Below are 23784 nucleotides of genomic sequence, written 5' to 3' on the forward strand. Positions count from 1 at the left end.
CATGTGCTCTAATCTTACTTGTAGGTTCCTGTTTATTATTCAGTTTGTCCTGCTTTATATGATTCTATCCTGACTTCCCTGGGCAGACGAACTCACCAGTGTGATCTGGAAACTCACCTGTCCTAACCCACTAGGGAAAGATAGAAAGAGACTAGGGGTACGGATCAACCTGCCAACACTCATGTCTAGCAGGGAAGCAATTACAGAAGTCAGACCTAAGACCTTCTTCACCCCATAAGAATTTTGGTCCATACTCCCAGGGGGGAGAAATGTTAGGGGAAGATGACCAGAGGGTTCTGAACTTCAATTCCATCAGGACCTGGAGAGAGAAGAGGGAAAAATGAAGAACATTTAGAAGTAATAATAGGTGTAGGAAGAGAAGGCAGGACCATAGGAAAAAATGGGGCAAATATAAAAAAATATAGATATAGTTAAAGAAATACTAGTCAAGAGATATTTGTGACTTTGGGAGAACTATTGCAGTTTCCAATGGAGGGAATGGGGACACAAAACTCTGGTGGTGGGAACAATGTGGAATTACACCCCTATTATCTCATAATTAAAAAAAAAACTTTATTGGATAGAGACAACCAGAAATTGAGAAATAGGGTGGTATGAAGGGAGAGACAGAGAGATACATGCAACACTGCTTTACCACTTGCAAAGCTTTCCCCCCTGCAGGTGGGCACTGGGGGCTCAAACCTGGGCCCTTGCATATTTATAACCAGGGATCCTTAGCCGGTCTCTTCTCTGTTTCATGCCATGTGCCCTTAACCCTGCACAACTGGGATGATCATTCTTTAATGATGTGTGCTCAACCAGGTGTGCCACCACCCAGTCCCTATCTCATAATTTTGTAAATCAATATTAGATCACTAATAAAATAAAAAATATCAAGGTCACTTCGATTTGATGTGTTGTTAAAAGATTGGCTTTATCTACCAAGAAACTTTGATTCTAGGAGTCAAAAGCAGCTTTTGGGAGTCGGGCGGTAGCACAGTGGGTTAAGCACAGGTGGCGCAAAGTGCAAGGACTGAAGTAAGGATCCTGGTTCAAGACCCTGGCTCCCCACCTGCAGGGAAGTTGCTTCAAAAGCAGTGAAGCAGGTCTGCAGGTGTCTCTCTTTCTCTGCCCCTCTCTGTCTTCCCCTCTTCTCTCCATTTCTCTCTGTCCTATTCAACAATGACAAAAACAATTAACAACAACAGTAGTAACTACAATAATAAAAAACAAACAAGGACAACAAGAAGGGGATAAATAAATAAATATTTCTTTAAAAGCAGCTTTTACCTTAGTTTCCAATTCCTGCCAATGTCAAATTTGCTTTCTGTCTTTCTGCTAGAATATTAGTGATGTAATACATTGAGTATTGGGGGGGTATCATAGCATCTGTGAAGTTGAATTCTATTTTCCAGACAGACAAAACCAAAATTTTTTGTGGCTTTTCACTCAGTTACAAGTAGATCCTGACTTAATAACAAAATTGAGAACAGGTGATTAATATTCCCTAGAAATCATAAAAATTCGGAATACTTGAGAATAAATAAGTTCTGAATACTAGCTGAAAATCTTAAGTTGGGATCAAACAAGTGATTACGTTTAAAATGATTTGGTTTGCATTCCATCCTTTAATCAGTCTCTGTAAATCCTGATATCATCTATGAATTTCAAACTTCTTACAACTGAAACGATTTTCAAAGCTATTGTGTTCACAGGAAATCAATAGAAATGTCCTAGACTTTCATGGATAGTAAAAGGATGAAAACAATAAGAACTTAATTGGTCCAGCTGTGTCTTCTTGTTTATTTAGATTTAAAAAAAAAAAAGAAAGCTATTTTGTGTTTAGTGTAGAATCCACTGAAATGTGACAGTGTATTAATTTATCTTTTCTGATAATGATATCCTAGAAATCTCTATTTTTTAAAATTAATTTACAATAGTCAGAAAATTATTTTCTTGGACTAGGGTAGTAGCATAAGAGTTACGCAAAAAAGTTTCATGCTTGAGGCTCTGAAGCCCCAGGTTCAATACCCTGTACCACCATAAGCCAGAATTGAGCAGTGTTCTGGTAAAACAAACAGATAAACAGAAGGAAGGAAGGAAGGAAGGAAGGAAGGAAGGAAGGAAGGAAGGAAGGAAGGAAGGAAGGAGAAGATGATTTTCCTTGTGTGGAGAAGGAAGGAGATGATTTTCCTTGTGTGGAAATCAGTGGGGTTAATAAATTTCTAAATGTAATAAATATGTCTGATGTGGTCCAGAAGGTGGTACAGTGGATAGATAAAACATTGGTCTCTCAAGCATGAGGTCCTGAGTTCAATCCCCAGCAGCACATGCACCAGAGTGGCGTCTGGTTCTTTCTCTCTCTCCTATCCCTCTCATTAGTAAATAAATAAAATAAAATAAAATAAAATAAGAAATATGTCTGACTTAACCTTAAACATTTGAAATCTGTACCTTAAGTAAATCAAATTGAGTATTTCAGACTGAGAGTTGATGGCTCATATTCTGCTTTTAAATACTTTTTGAACTTTAATGTTGAGTGGCTTACCTGTCTTTTGAAAACAAATATTCATTGTTGTAATCTGGTTTCTTTGACAATATGTTCTGAAGCAAATGGACAGGCATTTATAATGCAGGGTTCTTCTCTGTGTTGAATGTGTGCTTGTGTATGTGTATCGTGTGTATGTGTGTGTGTCTCCCCTCCCTTTCTCTACTTTTCTCCTCTGTAGCTGCAGCTTGAATCCATGTGGCTGGGTGCCAACAGAAATGCCTATGGAAAGGAAAGCCTGTTCTGAGCCGAGAGCCATCGGCCTTTGTGAAAGATGAGAACACAAAGCCTAATACAGTGAAACTTCTTTAGAACTATTTTCCAGGGAAGTGAACATTTTGAATGCTCAACGTGGGAAAACATGCTCCGAGAGAGCAACACAATAACGTATTTCACTGTACTTTCTCCTCCAAACATGCCAGAACACCCTGCAAAGCAGGCTGAGAAACAGGCTAAACCAGGACACAGTGACTGGCTGGGGACAGTCTCACACACACACACACACACACACACACACACACACACACACACACACACACACACACACACACACACACACACTCAGTGACTTCCCTTTTAAAACAGAGGCCAGGTTTGTTCTCAAAGACTAGGCTTTGGTGCAGAAGAATAGCTGATGATTACTTGAGCTAGTTCAGGTGGGCAAAACAGTACTTTGATAGACTGCAAAAAATCTCCTTGAGAATGAGCAAACACCTCTGAGGAAAGATAAACACACCTTTTGTAAATGTTGGGAGTTGGAGCCGGTTTACTGTCTTTCTTTGTGATTTTCTCTACTGGGTGCTATTCCTGTTATATGCCACCACATTGTGGTTCTGTCTCTGAGGTCCTGCCTTCATGGACATTTTAATTAATTCCAGATCATCCAGAACATCAGAAAACCAAGGATAAAAAACCCCAAGCCCCAGGTAGCAAGGCAGCCCATGCTGTGCTTTGAGCAGCCTCTCTATAAAGCCTAGGCTATAACCTATCCCCCCACCCCGCCTTGTCTGGTGAGGGGCAGAAAATTCTACTCACTGGGTTTTATCTGGGAGCATCATGGTATTTTTCTGATTACCAAGAATCTGTTGTAATGTGACTTCGTGACACAGCAGATAAAAAGATCAAGATAGATGGCTAATAGAGGCTGTCTTCCAAGAACAGATGATAAGTGTTAGCAGTTAAAAAAAAAAAAAAAGTAATCAATCAAGTAAGGCAACAAGGAAAGAATGAAAAGAATGCTTCCAATTTGAAATGGAGTGTAAATTTTGCTCTTGACGAAATCAGACAATGGAAAGGAGCAGAGGGAAATTTTGAACACTTACAATTGAGGAAGAAAAGTAGTGTTTACACTCCTAATGTTGGTTAAGTAACTTTTTCAGAGGAGGCATATTTCAGCCTGACTGGATTGTGTGACTCATTTCTGGCAAATATAAACTGGCAGGGGTGACGGGATGTCACTTCTAAGGTTACGTTATAAGATGGCTGAAAGTTCTGTCTGTCTTGGGTGCTTTATCTTACTTGCTCCATCTGAAAGGAGCCAGGTGGTATATTTTGAGATGCCCTTTGGAGAGGAAACCAATACAGCCCTGTGGTTTTCCCAGAACCAAATCTTGCCAACAGTTACATGAATGAACATGGAAGCTGATCTTCCCCCACTGAATCTTTTTTTTTTTTTTTTTTGCCTCCAGGGTTATTGCTTTGGCTCCGTGCTGGCACTGCCCCTGGTGGCCATTTTTTCCCATTTTATTGGATAGGACGGAGAGAAATTGAGACGGGAGGGACAGAAGGAGAGAAAAAGACAGACACCTGCTAACCTGTGTCCCCACTATAAGTGGGGAGCAGGGGCTCAAACCCGGATCTTTGTGCCTAGTACTATATGCACCACTTGGTCCCCTCACCCCCACTGAGTCTTCACATAAGAACTTGGTGGTAGCTGACACAGAAACGGTGACCTTTTGAGACCTTGAACCAGAGGTGCCAAGCTAAGTAGCACCCAGACTCCTGACTCACAGACTATGAGGTAATAAATATTTCTTCTTTGAAGTTTCTAAGTTTGGGAGTAATTTGTTATGTGGCAGTAGATAAGTAATGCACCATTTATTTCCAGTTGTAGCCTTTCATCTTCAATCCATTTCTCATTTTTAAAAAAAAAATATTTTATTTTTGTTGTTGTTGCCTTTGTTGGCACAGCCCTTGTCATTATTGTTGCCATCGATATTGTTGGATAGGACAGAGAGAAATTGAGAGAGGAGGGGAAGCAAAGAGGGGGAGAGAAAGACACCTGCAGACATGCTCCGCTGCTTGGGAAGCGGACCCCCCCTCCCTGCAGGTGGGATCCTTATGCCGGTCCTTGAGCTTTGCGCCATGTGCACTTAACCCGCTTCACTACCGCCCTATCTTCCATTTCTCCTTTCTTATTTATTTATTTACTTATCTTTTTGCCCCCAGTGTTATTGCTGGGGCTCGGTGCCTGCACAACGAATTCACTCCTCCTGGAGGCCATTTTTTTTTTCCCATTTTGTTGCCCATGTTGTTACCCTTGTTGTTGCTACTGATGCTGTTGTTGGATAGGACAAAGAGAAAGCGAGAGAGGAGGGGAGATCGAGAGGGGGAGAGAAAACAGACACCTGCAGACCATTTCTCCTTTCTTATGCCTGCCCTGTCGCTCTCATTGCTGTCCTTCACAATCACCTTCCTTCTATTTCTTTGGTGGAACAACTTAAAACTATCTGTGTCACTGACTCCTTAAGGCCATGCCCTTGCGGTTTCTTCTTCCTCACTTTAATTGACCTAACAATAATACAACAAATTCTCAACCTAAGAGATTCCAGTACTAACTACTGTAAGAACAATTTTCAGCTTTTATTGAGAAGCTGTGAGTCATCCCAAATAAATAATGTACCTATGAATTCTTCAACTTAATAGTGCTTCCAGCTTTAGAATGCTATATAAAATTAAGATTTAAAATTAAAAAAACCTGGGGCCAGATGGTGGCGCACTTGCTTGAGCACATGTATTACAATGGGCAAGAACCCAGGTTCAAGCCCCCGGTCCCCACCTGCAGGGGAAAATCTTCACAAGTGGTGAAGCAGAGCTGCAGGTGTCTCTCTTTCTCTCTATCTCCCCCTTCCCTCTCAGTTTCTGGCATCTCTAAAATTAAAAATATAATAAAAAATATTTTAAAAAAACCTCTGATAATTCAACAGTCAACCCCTATATATATATATATATATATACACATATATATATGCATATACCTTTTGTATTAATATAACAAATTACTTTCAAATGTTCTAGCTATTTTTGGCTTGCCATTGGACTTGGGTTAGTGCTATATGTTAGTATTAGCTGTCCACACTTGAAATTCTCACATTTTTCAGCCTGCCAGGCTCAGCTCTTACTTCAACACTTCAAATGGAATAACTTATGCTACCCCTTCCCCCTCATACATACTGTAGAAATTCCCTTCTATTCAGAGATTTGGAAGGATGCTCCAAGGTCTTATTTTTCCATATATCATTTTTCTCTCCAGAATTATTCCCTCTTTCATCCTATCTGCAGACTGAGCTGCTTTTTCTGTTAGATTTTATTCTACCATGGGCCCCTTCCCTAATTCTCCTCCATTTCCTCCAAAGGCCACTAACACAAGTCTGCTAAATGGAATTAGAACAAAGCACAACGTAGCAAACCACTTGCAGTTAACACTTCCTGAAATGAGACATAAAAAAAAAAAAGATTTATAGATTGCTTGGACAGCCACAGCAGAGGGAGTTTCTAGACTGTCTCTCCCAGAACCCTATGGACCAACTGCCATGTCCTCACTCCCAAGCCCCACACTTGGCCTCCCCTCCTACTAAACTCTTCCATCTTGCTATTTTGTCACCATATCTTTAGTTGTCCTTGAATTGAATCATTTCAACTTGGTGAGGCTTCCTCGCTGCAGGTGGGGGGCTGGAGACTTGAACCCTGGTCCTTGTGTACTGTAACATGTATATTCATGTATTTAATCCAGTCACCAGTGACTCCCTGCTGAATGTACTGAAGAATAGAACTTTTCAAAGAAATAGAACTTTTTCAAGACAAGCAGACAAAAAACCCTTAATATAAATAGTTATTTGTAGTAATGTGCTATATATATTCATTTATTGAAATGTCTAATGAAATGTGTAATCCAGGTAGGGGGAATGGAACGAGATGAATGGAGCATGCTGGTGGAAGAAATTTTCTGAATATAAGAGAAAGAATTCACTAAGAGCAAAAATTAGGTATGGTAAGGTCTATCAGATTTCATCTGGGGGTTGGTGTAGAGGAGTTTCCAACTAAAAAAAAAATGCCCAGCCCTACCTCATCATGAAAATACTTGCTAAATAATGAAAGAAGTTGTCGCCCAAAATTGCGTTACCTTTTGAGATCTGAGAAAAATCTACTGGTACCCTGTTAAGAGAACATCTCATAGGGGAAGGGACTTCTTTCCCTTCCTGTTGAGTGTCTGAGTCACATGGCAGGACAGAGAATAGGATGGTAGCCAGGAGCCCCGGTATAGCTCAGAACAGAGATTAGCCCAATTTCACTTTGGCCAGTAGCCAATGTGAGGAGGCACTCCACTGACTTAAACAGAGCATGTTTGAGTGACAGCAAAGAAGGCACGCGCTTTTGGGAGAGAAGCAAGTGGGGGCATTTGTGGACCTCCAGAGATTCATGTGAGTGGAGGCAGAATTCTGTGGTTACAAATATGGAAGGGGTATTAGAAAAAAAAATTAGGCCTAAATTTCACCAAATTTGCATTTATAAGCTGGGAAGCTATAATAGCATACACAGATGTAACTTCATTGTTTCCTACTTTTTTTTTTTTTTTTTTACCTGAGTACTGCTCAACTCTGGTTTGTGGTTGTACTAGAGACTGAACCTGGGACCTCTGAGCCTCAGGGATGAAAATCTTTCTGTAGAGCCAGTATGCTATCTCCCCAGGCCCAACTTCATTTTTTTTTCCACATGGAAAACTTTCACCTTTATAGAAAATACATTTTAAAAAATACATGTGTTCGAGATCAAGTCCAGATTTTAGTTACCACAGCCAACATAAAAATTAGTTAAATTGGAAATCCCTATTTTCTGTCAGGGGTAGTACAATCGGATAAAACTTCAACACTATATACTCTCTCCAGTCAAATGCTCTACCACTGAGCTAAACCTCCTCTAACTATATACTCTCTGACCTTGTCAGTAAATCAGAACTGATAACTCTATTTAGGTTGTCAGAAAAGTGGTGTATTTTTGCATAGAAAAGCATAAAAAATACATCTTGGCATTTCCAACAACCCAATATATCATAACATTTTTTTTTCTACTAAAAACTTTGGGCCAAATGTGTGATAAATACTAAGTATTCATTTCTCAGTGAAGAACCCTTCATCAGAAAACTAAACTGGTAGCAAAGAAATATTACACAGACCACTAGAGAAAATCACAACATTTTTTTTTTAACATCATTGCATCACGCCTGAAAAAAGATGACAGGTCCTTCTGTTAGGCTGAGTAGGGAGAAAAGCACCCTGAACTAAGAGGATTTGTTTTTGTCCTACTTCAGCTTCCAGTTCCCCTGTATTTCTGGTCAGCTAACCTCTCTCTGTCTCAGATTGCTCAAGGGAAAAAAAACAAGAGGCTTAGTCTAGTAAGTTTATAATAATTTCCACACATTTCTAAAAGGTGACCCTTATTATTGCTAAAGCACTTATTTTAATAATTTGTCTCTTAATGGATAGCATAGCAGTTAAGGAGTAACAATTATAAGTGTGGGTTTTTTTATGCTTTTTTTTTTTTTTTACAGAAAAAGCACAAAATTGCTGTCATCCCCAATCATGGCCACTACACCCAGGGAAGTCTGGTTGATGGGCAAAGACTAGTAGCACTATTTCTGTGTCAGCCGATCTGAATTTTACTGAATGAGTAGGAGTCAGAACACAATTACCTCTCTCTCCTTCTCTCTTTTATTTTTTTTATTAAAAAATCTATCAGGGGCCGGGCGGTGGCACATCGAATTAAGCGCACATAGTAAGAAGCCTAAGTGCTTTAGCTAGGATCCCCTGGCTGGAGCCCTGGCTCCCCACCTGCAGGGGGGTCGCTTCGCAAGCGGTGAATCAGGTCTGCAGATGTCTATCTTTCTCTCCCCCCACTCTATCTTCCCATCTCCTCTCAATTTCTCTCTGTCTGATCAAACAAACACACAAAAAAACCAAAACCAAAACAAAACACAATGGCCGCAGTGCTGAGCAGTGAATTCATAGTGCAGGCACCGAGCCCCAGCGATAAACCTGGAGCTAATAAATAAATTAACTAAATAAATAAATAAATAAAATTATCAGAGCATTGCTCAGCTTTGGCTTATCATGGTGTGGGGGATTGAATGTAAGTCCTCTGGTGCCTCTGGCATAGAAGTCTTTTCTATAACCATAACCATTATGCTATCTCCTGCGCCTTAATCTCCATCCTTGCAAACTTAAATATAGATGGTAGCGATATGCTGAGCACTGTTTTCATCTGTATAGGTCACTGCATTTTTTTTTCTAGTTCTTTTTTAAAAAATTTTTTTTTAATATTTATTTTATTTATTTATTCCCTTTTGTTGCCCTTGTTGTTTTATTGTTGTAGTTATTATTGTTGTTGGATAAGACAGAGAGAAATGGAGAGAGGAGGGGAAGACAGAGAAGGAGAGAAAGATAGACACCTGCAGACCTGCTTCACCGCCTGTGAAGGGACTCCCCTGCAGGTGGGGAGCCGGGGTTCGAACCGGGATCCTTCTGCCGGTCCTTGTGCTTTGCGCCACCTGCGCTTAACCCGCTGTGCTACAGCCCGACTCCCCTTTTTTTCTAGTTCTAATGTCACTTTATTGAGGAAATGTTGATTTACAGGATTTTGTTGTTACATGGTATATTCCAACATTTCTTCAAGGTACTTGAAATCACCTTCAACTAGATCATCAACTTTTTCTTTTTTTGGCCTCCAGAATTATCACAGGTGTTAGATGCCAGCACTGTGAATCCACTGCTCCTGGAGGCCATTTTTATATCATTTTATTGGATAGGGCAGAGAGAAATTGAGAGGGGGAGTGTAGAGGCGGAGATATAGAGGGAGAGAGAAAGAGAGACACCTGCAGACCTGCTTCACCACTTATGAAGCTACCCCGCCACACACATACAGGTGGGGAGCTGGGATCCTTGTGCCAGTCCTTGCACTTCTTCTTACTATGTGTGCTACTGCCGGGGCCCCAGAAATGTACATATTTTTATAGGGAAGATCAGGAAGGCACCATGGTGAAGGGGTTGGAGGATGAGAATTATATCACAGCAAACATTTGCTGAATCCATGCTTTGTCGTCAGGATGAGCATTTTATATACATTACCTCCTTTGCCTTACAGGCAAGCCACAAGGGTCCTCGTTTTATGGACAATGCTACTCAGAATAAGTTCTTATAATGTGAAGCCGAGCCTGTGACTCCATTAGATGAGTTTTCTAGATAGGGGTGTAGGGTCAGGACATAAAAATATTTGGTGCAGGCTGACTAGATAACTCCCAGGATGTTTTTCTCTCTATTCTACTTTGGAGAGTGTCTGCTTTGCCATACACATGACCCAGGTTTGAGTCTAACCCCCACTGCCCCACTGCATTGGGGGAAGCTGTGGTACTGTGATCTCTCCCTCTCTCCCTGTCTCTCTATCTCTGTCTCCCTTGTATCTGAAAAAGTTGGCCTAAGTGGCAAAGCCCCAGTAGTTAATATATATATATGTATATATACATATACATTTACACATATATATATATGTATAGTGCTTAAAAGAACAAAGCAAAACTGATGTAAGGGAGGCAAAACTCACTGTTTTGCAAACTGTGTTTAGCCATAGGATGTTTGAACACAATTATGTAATTTTTAACAAAATCTGACCTAAATTCACCTGGAGATATATACTGTTATTATACTACAAGAATTTCTAGTTTGTATCACTTGCCTATCATTAAAATGCAAAATTAGACAAAAATCTCAGAACAAGCTCTGCAGGGCTGATATTTGGGCCTTTCCTGTTGTAACGCTGAAGTGGCTACCATTGCTGAAGTGGCTGTTAATTTAGTGAAACAAGACAACGGCCACAATTTCATTTGTGCCCATCTCATCAAAAAAGACTGCTATTGATTCATAAACAATAGGAATTTTTCTCTCATAGAAGTGCAGCTGGTGGCCGTGGGAGATCATCTTTAATCCCCGTAATGAGTTCAGTAGCTGTCACAACATTTTATAACAAGTCGAGCTTAACTCTAACGGCTCTGTTGCCTCTTGTACTGTGCAGACACACCCACACCTAGTCACCACCGCTGACCCTTGGACTATGCAGATGTTCGATGCACCAGGCCCTGGCAATCAAAAGTCTGTTTATAAATTAGAGTGGGTCCTCTGTAGCTATGGACTGTAATCTACTGGTTCAACTCTATGCTGGGTTGGTTTTCCCTATTTTGGTTTGTGCACTACTGCTGGTCAGTCACCCAAACTGGAAAACTGGGGTATTTCTGACTCCTCTCACCCTCTACACAGCATATATTCTGTGCTTGTCTCTTTCTTTCATTCCTGTCACCTCTGATTTAGTTCAGGTCCTCCTTGTCCTCACCTTCCTGGACTACTTTACAGTTGCTATTGTATATACCCCGCTTGTAGACTTTTTTCCTCAAGTCTCTTTTCCCTGCAGACAAACATCTATTTAACCCTAAGATGGACCGGTCTCCACCTTATTGTTATAAAATAAAGTTCCTAGCATGGTTTTAGGAGGCTTTTCAGCCTCGTCTCCTGTCCTACCCTTCTAGCTAGACCCTTTGGCAATGATGAACTTCTTGCATTTCTGGTAGGCAAATTAGTTGTTTCTTTCCCCCCCCCCTTTTTTTTTCTCCTCCAGAGTTATCCCTGGGGTTTGGTGCCTGCACTATGAATCCACTGCTCCTGGCAGCCATTTTTTTCCATTTTGTTGGTATCATTATTGTATTGTTGTTGTTATTGCTGTTGTTGGATAGGATAGGATAGAGAGAAATTGAGAGGAGGGGAAACAGAGCGGAGAGAGAAAAACCCGCAGGCCTGCTTCACAGCTAGTGAGGCAACCCTTCTGCAGGTGGGGAGCTGAGGGCTCAAATCAGGATCCTTGTGCCAGTTGTTGGGCTTCACACTATGTGTGCTTAACCTGGTGTGTTACCGCCCAACCCACTCCCTCTGGACTGTTTATTTGAAGCTCTCCTTATTGCATCCTGTGTCCAAAACACCCTCCTTTTTAATTTAATTTTATTGTTTATTTTTATTTTTTCTCTTTTGGGGGAATTAATGATTTACAGTCAACAGTAAAATACAGTAGTTTGTACATGTACAACATTTCTCAGTTTTCCACATAACAATTAAACCCCCACTAGGTCCTTTTCTGCCATCATGTTCCTGAACCCTCTCCTCAACCACAGAGTCTTTTAATTTGGTGCAATACACCAACTCCAGTCCAAGTTCTGCTTTGTGTTTTCCCTTCTGATCTTGTTTTTCAACTTCTGTCTGTGAGTGAGATCATCCCATATTCATCCTTCTCTTTCTGACTTATCTCACTTAACATGATTCCTTTAAGCTCTATCCAAGATGAGGAGAAGAGGTGAGCTCATCATTTTTAAAAGCTGAGTAGTATTCCATTTTTGGATGTAAATCACCCTTCTTGTCCATCCCACTCTCTAATCTTCACTCCTTGTCTAGAGTTTGTTCTTTCTTTGAGACACAGTTCAGACGTCACTTTCTCTAGAAGTATATATACCACACTTTTCTCAGCCATTCATTTGTTGTTGCTTCCAGGTTTTGGCTATTACAAATTATGCTGCTATGAACATAGGTATACACAGATTTTTTTGGATGGTTGTGTTTGGTTCCTTAGGATATATCCTCAGGAGAGGAATTGCAGGGTCATAGGGAAGGTCCACTTCTAGCCTTCTGAGAATTCTCCATACTGCTCTTCACAGGGGGTTGGACTAATTTACATTCACACCAGCAGTTCAGGAGGGTTCTTTTGCCCCCACAACCTCTCCAGCATTTGTTGCTGCTACCTTTTCTGATGTGTGACATTCTCACAGGAGTGAAGTGGTATTTCATTATTGTTTTCATTTGCATTTCTCTGACAATCAGTGACTTGGAACATTTTTTCATGTTTGTTGGCTTTTTGGATCTCTTCTTTGGTGAATATTCTGTTTTATATCCACTCCTCATTTTTTGGATGTAAATCACCCTTCTTGTCCATCTCAGTCTCTAGTCTTCACTCCTTATCTGGAGTTTATTCTTTCTTTGAGACACAGTTCAGACGTCACTTTCTCTAGAAGTTTGGCAACATATGCTGTGGATGAGGCTATGTGGAAATAGACATTCTTACACATTTCTGGTTGCAATACAAAAAGACATAGCAACTACTATGGGCCAGGATTTGGCAATACTGAGAACATTTTCATATTTACCTTTTCCTGTTGGTCTCACAACCACACTTTCAGTAACTGATCCTAGAGTAGCACTGAAAAGTGTATGGGAAGGAGGGGCCTAGGTTCTGGCACTCCTGGTTAAGCGCCTACATTACAATGCTCAAGAAGGTGGAAAAGCAGGGATACAGAACTTTGGTGATGGGTGTGTGTTGTGGAACTCTAAACTGCAATATTACAACCTTGTAACAAACTATTAATAACAAATAAAAATATATATACAATGTTTTTATTTCAATTTATCACAGCAGACCAAAAAAAGTATTCCATTTTCAGTAGAGCCCCATCAACTTAATGTTGAATTTGCATTTACTCAGACTTTCTGGTTCATGTGTTATCATGGAGTCAATATTCTATTTCTGAACAGGTTGGAATTAGCTGTCCATACATTTATTCATCCCACAAACAGGTATTACATATCTTGCATGGCAGTCTGTGTAAATTTGAAATATGAATAAAGATTCTTTTCCCATGAACTCCTGGTGGGTCAGGTGCCAGTGGGAAGGATTGCAACATAGTCAAATAATTAAAACAAGGTGGTAAGGGTTAAAGGGACATGAAGGGAACTCAATTACTTCTGCAGACATCATTGTGGAAGAATAGATAAAGCTCTCAGAGGACAAGAAATATGTCCATAGGAATGTTACAGTTCTTCTAGCGTTTGCCCTTCTTCCGTAGCCAGTCAACAGCGTCAGGTTGAGCCTGATGTAAAGTTTCGAGACCTCCTTTGAATCTGGAGAGGTGGCAGTCATTGACTATGTGGGTCATAGTCTGTCTGTAGCCGCAGGGGCAGTTCGGGTCGTCTCTGGCTCCCCAGCGATGGAACATAGCAGCGCACCGGCCATGGCCTGTTCGATAGCGATTGAGGAGGGCCCAATCATAACGTGCTAGGTCAAAGCCAGGTTGACGCTTGCAGGGGTCTGTGATGAGGTGTTTGTTCTTGACCTCAGCTGACTGCCAACTCTGTTTCCAAGAGACTGGAACAGAGAAGTTCCGTGTAGGCGTAGGGGACCAGATTGGGTGACGAGACGTCAAGCGTTGGACAGGGTGGGCGAAGATATCCGCGTATAATGGCGGGTCCGGTCAAGCGTAGACGTGGGAAATGAACTTAGATGATGCCGCATCCCGACGAATATCTGGCGGGGCGATGTTGCTAAGAACTGATGTTACAGTATGAGTGAATTGCATGTGTAAAGGCTTAGAATTATGGGAACCATAGACTGATATGACTCAGATTATATCTAAGGAAATCTTGGAATATGCTTCTGAGAAGAGATATATGTACAATATTCACTTATTAGTATATCTTTATTGTGCTGTATCTAGCCAGTGTTTCTCTAATACACTGAACTATGATTTGTTGACTGTTTTGTTTGTTTTGTAATAACACCCCTCTGCGAAACAATTTTGAGGTAATGTAAAAAGAGTGGATTGAATATTTCTAGTCATGTGTGGCATTAAATCTGTTCTTCTATAGATTTGGGGAGCTGGGCAACAGTGCGCCTGGTTGAGTCCATACATCACCAGGCACAGGGCCCTGGATCCGAACTCTTGCCCTCCATCTGCAGGCAGGAAGCTTCAGTAATGGTAAAGCGGTGCTGCTTTCTCTCTCCTCTCTATCTTCCCCTCTCCTCTCAATTTCTATCTGTTCTATCAAATAAAAAATAATAAAATATTTTTTAAACTTACAAAAAACACAATTAGGGGCCCGGGCCATGGCACACTGGGTTAAGCACACATAGTGTGAATGCAAGTACCTGCTCAAGGATCCCGGTTCAAGCCCCTGGATCCCCACCTGCAGGAGGGGTTGCTTCACAAGCAGAGAAGCAGGTCTGCAAGTGTCTTTCTCTCCCACCTTTCTATCTTCCCCTCCTCTCTCAATTTCTCTCCCTTCCTAGCCAACAACAACAACAACAAAATGGAGAAAATGGCCACCAGGAGCAGTGGATTTGTAATGTAGGCACCGAGTTCCCCAGTGATAACCCTGGAGACAAAAAATAAAACAAAGCAAGACAACCCTACAATTACAGATTTAGTTACTGAACATATCTGGCTTTTTGTTTGTTTGTTTTTTGTTTGTTTGTTTTTTGGTTTTTTTTGCCTCCAGGATTATTGCTGGGGCTCCGTGCCTACACTACGAATCTACTGCTCCTGGAGGCCATTTTTCCCATTTATTGCCCTTGTTGTTCTTATTGTTGCCAGTGCTGCTGTTGTTGTTGGATAGGATAGAGGGAAATCAGGAGAGGAGGGGAAGACAGAGAAGGGGAAAGAAAGATAAACACTTGCAGACATGCTTCACCACCTGTGAAGCGATCCCCCTGCAGGTAGGGAGCAGGGCTCGAACCGTGATCATTGCTCTGTTCCTTGCACTTCACACCATGTGCGCTGAACCCACTGCACTACTGTCCGACCCCTGAACATATTTGTTCTAACTTGACATTGAGATATAAAGACACTGTTGGACGTAAGTGCTACAGTTGTGCCTGTCTGTCCTTGGAGACTGGAATACTGAACTCTGGTAGAAGGAACAGCCCTGTCATAGACAGTGCTTAGCAACCATCTAGTTCAGGTCATTGGCAGAGAAAGTAGAAACCAGTCCTTAATTTTATTTATTTATTTTTTTTTTTGTGGGATAATCTGTTCTGAGGAAGTTGAGGAAGAAGAGTAGTGAGACTTTGGCCATGACGTCTATATCGAATCAAAAGGCAAAATGTACCACATTTCCAGTGGGAAAACGAATGATTGTTACAGGTAAAGAGTTTTTGTGTGTGCTTTTACAAGGAGATCTAAACGATTTTTAGCCTTCACTTATAGGCTATTCAAATAATGGATATAAGGATGAAATCATCATGTATGTTGATTTTATACAATACTGCCAGCTTTATTATGCACATTCAGCCTGGGCATCAGCCTTGTGTTACCACAAGCAGTTCTTACTCTGTGTCAGCCACCATTATAACACGTCTTTATATTTGCAAAGTTTATGTTATGTATAAGGTGGATTGCTTTGATATCAATACAAAGCAGATTTTAGGCCAAAGTTTAATTACTACTGATTTTTTAAATTTTTTATTATCTTTATTTATTGGATAGACACAGTCAGAAATTGAGAAGGAAGGGGAGATAGGGAGAGAGACAGAGACAAGTGCAGCCCTGCTTTACCACTCGCAAAGCTTTCTCCCTGCAAGGACCAGGGCTTCGAACCCAGGTCCTTGAGCACTGTCACATGTGCTCTCAACCAGGTGTGCCACCACCCGGCCCCTAGTTACTACTGATTTAAGCTTCTTGTATTTTATTTGATTTTTATTCATGTTTGAGAAGAAAGAGTAGATAGCATAATGGGTATGCAAAGAGACTCTCAGGCCTGAGGCTCCAAAGTCCCAGGTTCAATCCCCCACATCACCATAAGCCATTGTTGAGCTGTGCTCTGGTGAAATAATAATAATAATAATAATGATCATAATAAATATTTAACAATGTAACTTGCACCAAGCTCTCAGTTTCAGTACCTACCACCACCACAGAACACAGCTGAGTAGTACTCTGATAAAATAGGGGAAAAAAAAAAAGAGGGAGTCTCAGTTGAGTCAGGACTCAAATGATAAGGAGTCAGCTCTATGGAAGGTGATGGGCAAAGTTCTCTCCTCCCTCTCTATCTCCCCCTTCCCTCTCAACTTCCCCCTGTGTCTATCCAATAAATAATAAAATAAAATATTAACAAGAAAAAGGACTGGGCAGTGGCACACTGGTTAAGTGCATATGTTGCAATGAACAAGGACCAGATGTGAGAACAATCTGATTGTCACCCCATTGATCGCCAGGGTTGATTCGGCTGATCTGGCAGGCTAGGCAGGTGTCCCCTTCCTCCCTCACCACTCCATGTACTTCCCTCTCAGAATTGTGTGCTTGCTTGAAGAGAACCGCTTTCCCCAACAGAGACAGACTGGTTGTCGGTCAAGGGTATAAGAGTAGCTGTGCTCCCTTGCTAGACCCTCCAAATAAGCTCACAAGGACCTGAGTTCAAGCCCCTAGTCCCCACCTGTGGAGGGTAAGCTTCACAAGTAATGAAGCAGGCCTGCAGGTGTTTCTCTTTCTCTCCCCATCTGTATCTTCCCCCTTCCTTTTCAATTTCTCTGTCTCTAGCCAATAAATAATAAAATAAAATAAGAGAAGAAGGAGGAGGGGGAGGGGGAGGACACCAAAGCATCAAAGCTTCCTTCAGGGCAGTGGGTATGGGCTTGAGCCTGTATTGCATATATGGCAAATCAGCACATTATCTATGTGAGCTATTTCACCTGCCTAAAGCTTTCTCTGTGTTAATAAATTATTAGAGAGAGAGAGAGAACACCAGATAACCCCCTAAGAAATGTGATTATGGGAATTGAGCTCAAGACCTCATACTTAAGAGTTCAATACCTGATTCACTGTGCTACCTGCCAGGCTGTGCTTCTTGTATTTTTGTTTGGAGGTTCTAGCAGGGGAGCGCAGCTACTATTATACCCTCGGAAGACTGGTCAGCCTCTATTGGGGAAGGCTTTCCTCTCTGACCCAGGTGCAGCTTCGGGAGGGACACACATGGAGCAGTGAGGGAGGAAGGAGACACTGGCCTAGCCAGCCAGATCAGCTGAATCAACCCTGGTGATCAATGGGGTGACAGATGTCGCAGCCAGATCGCCCTCACATCTGCTTCTTGTATTTTTGTAAATAGTATATTGGGTTGAGATTCCTGAAATATAGAGAGCTAAGTGACTCAAAGTCATATTGTCTTGATCAGAAGGATAGGGGCCTCTGAAGGTCCCCTGTTTATGTGAAGTATTTATGTCTTTTATATCCAGAATACCAACTGAATTAAATTACTAATGTATTATATTTATATATTATATATTATATATACAATATATTATATTATATTATATTATATTATATATTTTTATATATTACTAATGTATTATATTTATATATCTTTTATATCCAGAATATCAACTAAATTAAATTACTAATGTATTTAGCCATTCGTCATGTATATACTAGAAGGTCTATTCATAGAAACCAGGAGTATTACAGAATTCCATCTTATTAAAAGAGTGATCATGTTGTGAAATTCCTGGTGGAAATATTTTACAGCTGAAAATACTCTCTAGGAAATGGCCAAAAAAACAATATGATGAATGAACCTCTAAGCAGTAGGAGAAGTACATAAGTGTGTGTGTAATTTTGAAAAGCTTTGCTCCATTAGCCTGGGTTTCAAACTCATTTATTCATCTTGTTTTTCTCTGCCCCGTGAAACCTGTCACACTAGTAGTTATGTCTCACATTCAATTATTTTAAAAATAGAAAATGACTTCACACTGAACTGCCAGCAATTTTCTGCTTAAAGAATAAAATAGTCCTATTGCAAATTCAGCTTACATCTCATCACTATAATCCATGTAGCAAATATTTTAGATTTCTAAAGCACCTTCCTGACAAAAGCGTTCACATTTTTTATGATAAAGACACATTTGGCTGACTGATTTGCATTTTATGCTGTAGCCCTAGTCTGTGACTTGCCCTGAGTCACAACTTATCTCCCAGTGACAGCAACTCCAAGGCAGTCCTGCCTTAAATTGTCAGCCATGTAAATCACCAATGTGATTTGCAAGGGGGGAAAATTAATTGTAACCATCAGTTTGAAAAGAATCTAAACTAAGCCCTCAAAAGAGGACTCCTAAGGAGAAGCTTTGTCTCACACTCTGGGTTTTCTGCTTTTGTTTGTTATACAATACACAATGTTTAGCACATAAAGTAAGATGGAAAGGAGGAGGATTTGCCTCTTTGTGCTTTGGTCTGCTTTCCAAAGTTGATACCTTGCAGGTGACATTAATATCTCACTTCTCTAAATCAGGGATAAGTGGTCAGCATTAAGCAAAAGTAGTTTTTGTTGCTGGAACAAGACTCGAGTATTTTCATTCTTTTGTCAAAGACGAGCTATTTACTGTGTGTTAGGTATTGTCTCAGGAGATAAATATAAGCTTAAAGATTCTGCCTCTAAAGTAAGGGCTGAAAACCCAAGACTCATGATAAATTTTGTTCCTAACTTTTCTGACCTCAGTGTTTTCATCTGCATTTCAAGGGTACATAGTACTGTTTTTGTAAGGGCTTCTGTGATGATTTTTTTTTTTTTTTTCTTGCCTCCAAGCTGGGTCTTGGTGTCAGCCTGCACTACGAATACCCTGCTCCTATGGTCTTTTTTTTTTTTTTTTTTTTTGTCAACAGGACAGAGATAAATTGATGGGGGGTATGCGGAGGTGGGGGTAGGGGAGAGACCTGCAGACCTGCTTCACCACTTGTGAAGCTACCACCCCCCTGCAGGTGGGGAGCAGGGGGCTCCCAATGCATGTCCTTGCACAGGTCCTTGCACTTCATACTGTGTACGCTTAACCCGTGTGCCACAGCCCAGCCCCTGCTTCTGTGATAATTTAATAGATGAAAGTGCCTGCACACAAATTCATTTCTCTCTCTCTCTCTCTCTCCTACTGCTGGGCTACATCCTGGCCCACAACTTTTTTCCGTATAAAGTTTTTTTTCCATTGAGAAACATCCAGAGGAGAAAGATTTTTTTTTTAAATTTCTTTATTGGGGACTGAATGTTTTACATTCAACAGTAAATACAATAGTTTGTACATGCATAAGATTTCCCAGTTTTCCATATAACAATATAGCTCCCACTAGGTCCTCTGTCATCCTTTTTGGACCTGTATTAGGAGAAAGATTTTGGGTGATGACACTCATCCTAAAATTTTTATTTTTAAATAATAAACCCGCCAAGCACATTTGACTTCTCAAAGTCTGAAGACATATGCAGGTCTTTAAAGGGCACAGAGTGAAACAGTCTAACATGTTTTTATTTATTTAACTGTTGTAGTTATTATTATTGCTGTTGTTGTTGATGTCATCGTTGTTAGGACAGAGAGAAATGGAGAGAGGAGGGAAAGACGGAGAGGAGGAGAGAAAGATACCTGCAGACCTGTTTCACCGACTGTGAAGCCACTCCCCTGCAGGTGGTATTTTTTGTTTTTATTGATGTAATAATGATTGATAAGACTACAGCATTAAGTGGGGTACAATTCCACTCAATTCCCACCACCAGAGTTACGTATCCCATCCCCTCTATTGGAAGCTTTCCTATTCTTTATTCCTTTGGGGACAGGGACCCAGGATCATTATGGGGTGCAGGAGGTGGAATGTCTGGCTTCTGTAATTGCTTCTGCACTGGACATGGGTGTTGACAGGTTGGTTCATACTCCAAGACTGTTTCTAGCTTTCACTAGTGGGGCAGGGGTCTGGAGAAGTGGGGTCCCAAGGTACATTGGTGAGGTAGTCTGCCTAGGAAGTCAGGTTGGCATCATGGTAGCATCTGCAACTTGGTGGCTGAAAAAGCATTAAGATATAAAGAAGAACAAATTGTCTAATAATCAAGAATCTAAAGGTAAAACAAAAAGAATATAAAGGTAAGACTATCGCAGATGAGATTTGGGGTCTCCATTTTGGAAAGGGCTAGTAGGTCTATTTTAGGTATATTCCAAGGGGCCCATGACTTTACTAATTTTTGCCTGAGCCTGCAGCTAAAGATATTGTCTGGGGAAATGGTGTCAGAGTTGGAAATAGGACAAGAAAGCTGGATCAGGGCAGAAAGTAGCTCCCAAATATGGGGAAAGTATATAAATATTGTTAACTGTAAACCCCATTGATTTGATCTGGGGCCCATATTCAGCACAGGAGCCTGCATAACCCCTGCATTCCTGTAGGTCTGAGCTTGCATTCTATAGTCATAGCTGGGAACTTTTAGGCTGCATCCACTGCAGGACCCATCTTCCTAAAGTGTCAGAGTATGTTGACTCAACCTCCCTTCAGAGAATAGGGCAGTCCCTACCAATGTGGGTCCACATTGAGGACAAGGTCCTGTGGAGGCCCACTATGTTGTTCCTGATGGAGATGACCATGGAGAGAGGGTTAGAGGTCTAGGCCCATCATGTCTGTGTGGGAATCCCAGGAGTCTAGAACGTTTGTAAAACCAGAATGTTTAATTTTTTTAAATGTTTTATTTATTTATTATTGTATAGAGACAGAAATTGAGAGGGAAAGATAGAGACAGAGAGAAACAGAGAGACAGAGAGACACCTGCAACCCTGCTTCACCACTCATGAAGCTTTCCCCCTGCAGGTGGGGACCAGGGGCTTGCACCTGGATCCTTGCACACTGTAATGTGCGCACTTAACCAACCAAGTGCGCCACCGCCTGGCCCCCAGAGTGTTTAATTTTTAAAAATTAATTAGTGGTAGCAAGTTCTTTAATTTAGTTAGTTTGATAGAGCTGGGGCATCATATATGTATGATTCCACCACTCTGGACTGACATTTTGATTCCTTTTAAAATTTAAGGTAGAGATAAACAGGATAATAAACAGTACCTGTTTATCATACATGGATTTCCCCTGGTACTGTGGTATTCTTTTGTTGTTGTTGTTTGTTTTTTTCGATGAGAATTGTGTCATTAGTTATCATCAGGTTAATATGAAATTTTGTTAAAGTCACTATTCTGGAAAGCAAGAGGAGGTGTTTTCTGTGCTTTGAAAGTTGTTAGTGATAAGTTAATAAGATGAATTAGTGTAACATGGTCAATGGAGAGGAGTGATGCACACTCTATATGCTGATATATCTGCCACAAAGAGGAAGTGTACAAATTTGGGGGCATTTCTTATACAATATGTGGATACAGTACCAATGAAACTTCTTTTTTTTAAAAGTTTTTATTTATAAAAAAGGAAACACTGAAAAAACCATAGGATAGGAGAGGTATAATTCTACACGGTTCCCATCACCAGAACTCTGTATCCCATCCCCTCCCCTGATAGCTTTCCTATTCTTTATCCCTCTGGGAATATGGATCCAGGGTCATTATGAGGTGCAGAAGGTGGGAGGTCTGGCTTCTGTACTTGCTTTCCCGCTGAAGATGTGCTGTGGTATTCTAAAGTGGTGCTGGGGTTTCTACCTAGGGCTTCAAGTTTGGTAAAGCATGTCAGTGACTTTCAGACTTTAACGTACATATTAGTCATCTGGGGGGGTCTTTTCAATATTTATTTGTTTGTATTTGTTTTGTTGTTGTTTAACCAGAGTACTGTTCAGCTCTGGTTTATGGTGATGTGGTGGGTTGAACCTGGGACCTTGGAGCTTCAGGCTCCAAGTAGGAAGCCTTATTAAAATGTATATGCTGATATTCTAAGCCTGTGGTGGAGCTGGGAAAATGAATTCCCATCAAGCTCCCAATTTTGAGTAGTAAGAAGCCAAACTCTTTTGGCTCCTCCATTTACTGTTGTGATCTTATACAAAGTCTCTGTCTCTTTGTGACTCAGTAAGACCATGGAAAATAGCAACGTGAACTTCTAGGTTAGGAGGTTTCTGGGAGTTTTAAGTGAGTCAATGCACAAAGAGTACTTAGAACACCATCTGGCTTGTGATAAGCCCCACACAGGCCTAGCCTAACTACTGTCATCTGACACAGATTGCCAATAACCTAAGTCGATTTCTGTCAGAGGACCAAGACAATGAAATATTTGTGATGCTATAATTAGAATAATTAAAACAAACATTTAAACCTGCTATTTTTAATTTTTTATATTTATTTATTTTCCTTTTTGTTGCCCTTGTTTTTGTTTTTTTATTGTTGTTGTAGTTATTGTTATTGTTATTGATGTTGTCTTTGTTAGATAGGACAAAGAGAAGTGGAGAGACGAGGGGAAGACAGAGAGGGAGAGAGAAAGATAAGATACCTTCAGACCTGCTTCACCGCCTGTGAAATGACTCCCCTGCAGGTGGAGAGCTGGGGGGCTCGAACCGGGAGCCTTACGCTGGTCCTTGCGCTTCATGCCACGTGTGCTTAACCCACTGTGCTACAGCCCAACTTCCATAAACCTGCTATTATTAAAGAAATGTAATATATTCCTATAAGCCTGACCTAAACAACAGTAAAGTAAACAAGTCTGATTTAAAAGGTGTGATGGCTGGGGCTAGATGGTGTTCTATGTCAGGTAGAGTGCACATGTTACCATGTGTGAAGACCTGGGTTCAAGCCCTGGCCTGCCCACTGCAGGGATTGTGGAGCTGTGGAGCAGTGCAGCAACTCTCTCTCTCTCTCTCTCTCTCTCTCTCTCTCCCCACACACACACTCACTCCCTCTCTCTTACCCTCTATCAAAAAGGAAAGAAAAAGGGAAAAATGCTTATTGGGAGTGATGGAATTATGAAGACATTAAGCCTCAGTAATAACTGTAGCTGGAAAAACACAATACTATGTGGGAGTGTGCCTGCTTAGCTGTGTGTGTGTGTGACCTCGGTTTCAGGTGCCTATGGTGTCTTTCCCTCTCCGCACTCCCCCCCCCCCCCCCCCCGTTCTATTTGATCCAGAGCAGTGAAGACCCTCTGATGACAGAAGAAGAAAAAAAAAAGGTGGTAGGGCATACTGGCAGATTTTAAAATGCCTGTTTGGCTCATTCGTTTATGCAATCTTAGTTGAAGAAAATAATATCAGGAAGAAAAGAAAGGTCTCCTTAGGGTACTCTGGGTGGGAAGGAAGTCTTTCACTATAGGCATTACCTTGATCTCTTTACCTGGCATCTGTTTCCCTCCCCTCTTCCTCCCTCTCCTATACGTGCTGAGCTCAGACAAGGAAGCACTT

The 23784-nt window shown here is 41.0% G+C and overlaps 1 protein-coding gene across 1 annotated transcript in view; it reads left to right on the forward strand.

The window, feature by feature from the left end:
* The first annotated feature begins 15697 nt into the window (after nucleotides 1-15697).
* Nucleotides 15698-23784, forward strand: part of SPMIP2 (sperm microtubule inner protein 2) — a 70043-nt gene continuing 61956 nt past the window's right edge. The window contains exon 1 of the mRNA XM_060179189.1: nucleotides 15698-15824. Within this exon, the coding sequence (XP_060035172.1) occupies nucleotides 15755-15824 (70 nt within the window). The 5' untranslated portion in view covers nucleotides 15698-15754. The remainder of the gene's footprint in view (nucleotides 15825-23784) is intronic.

This window comes from Erinaceus europaeus, chromosome 19 (genome assembly GCF_950295315.1).
Source record: "Erinaceus europaeus chromosome 19, mEriEur2.1, whole genome shotgun sequence".
Lineage (NCBI taxonomy): Eukaryota > Metazoa > Chordata > Mammalia > Eulipotyphla > Erinaceidae > Erinaceus > Erinaceus europaeus.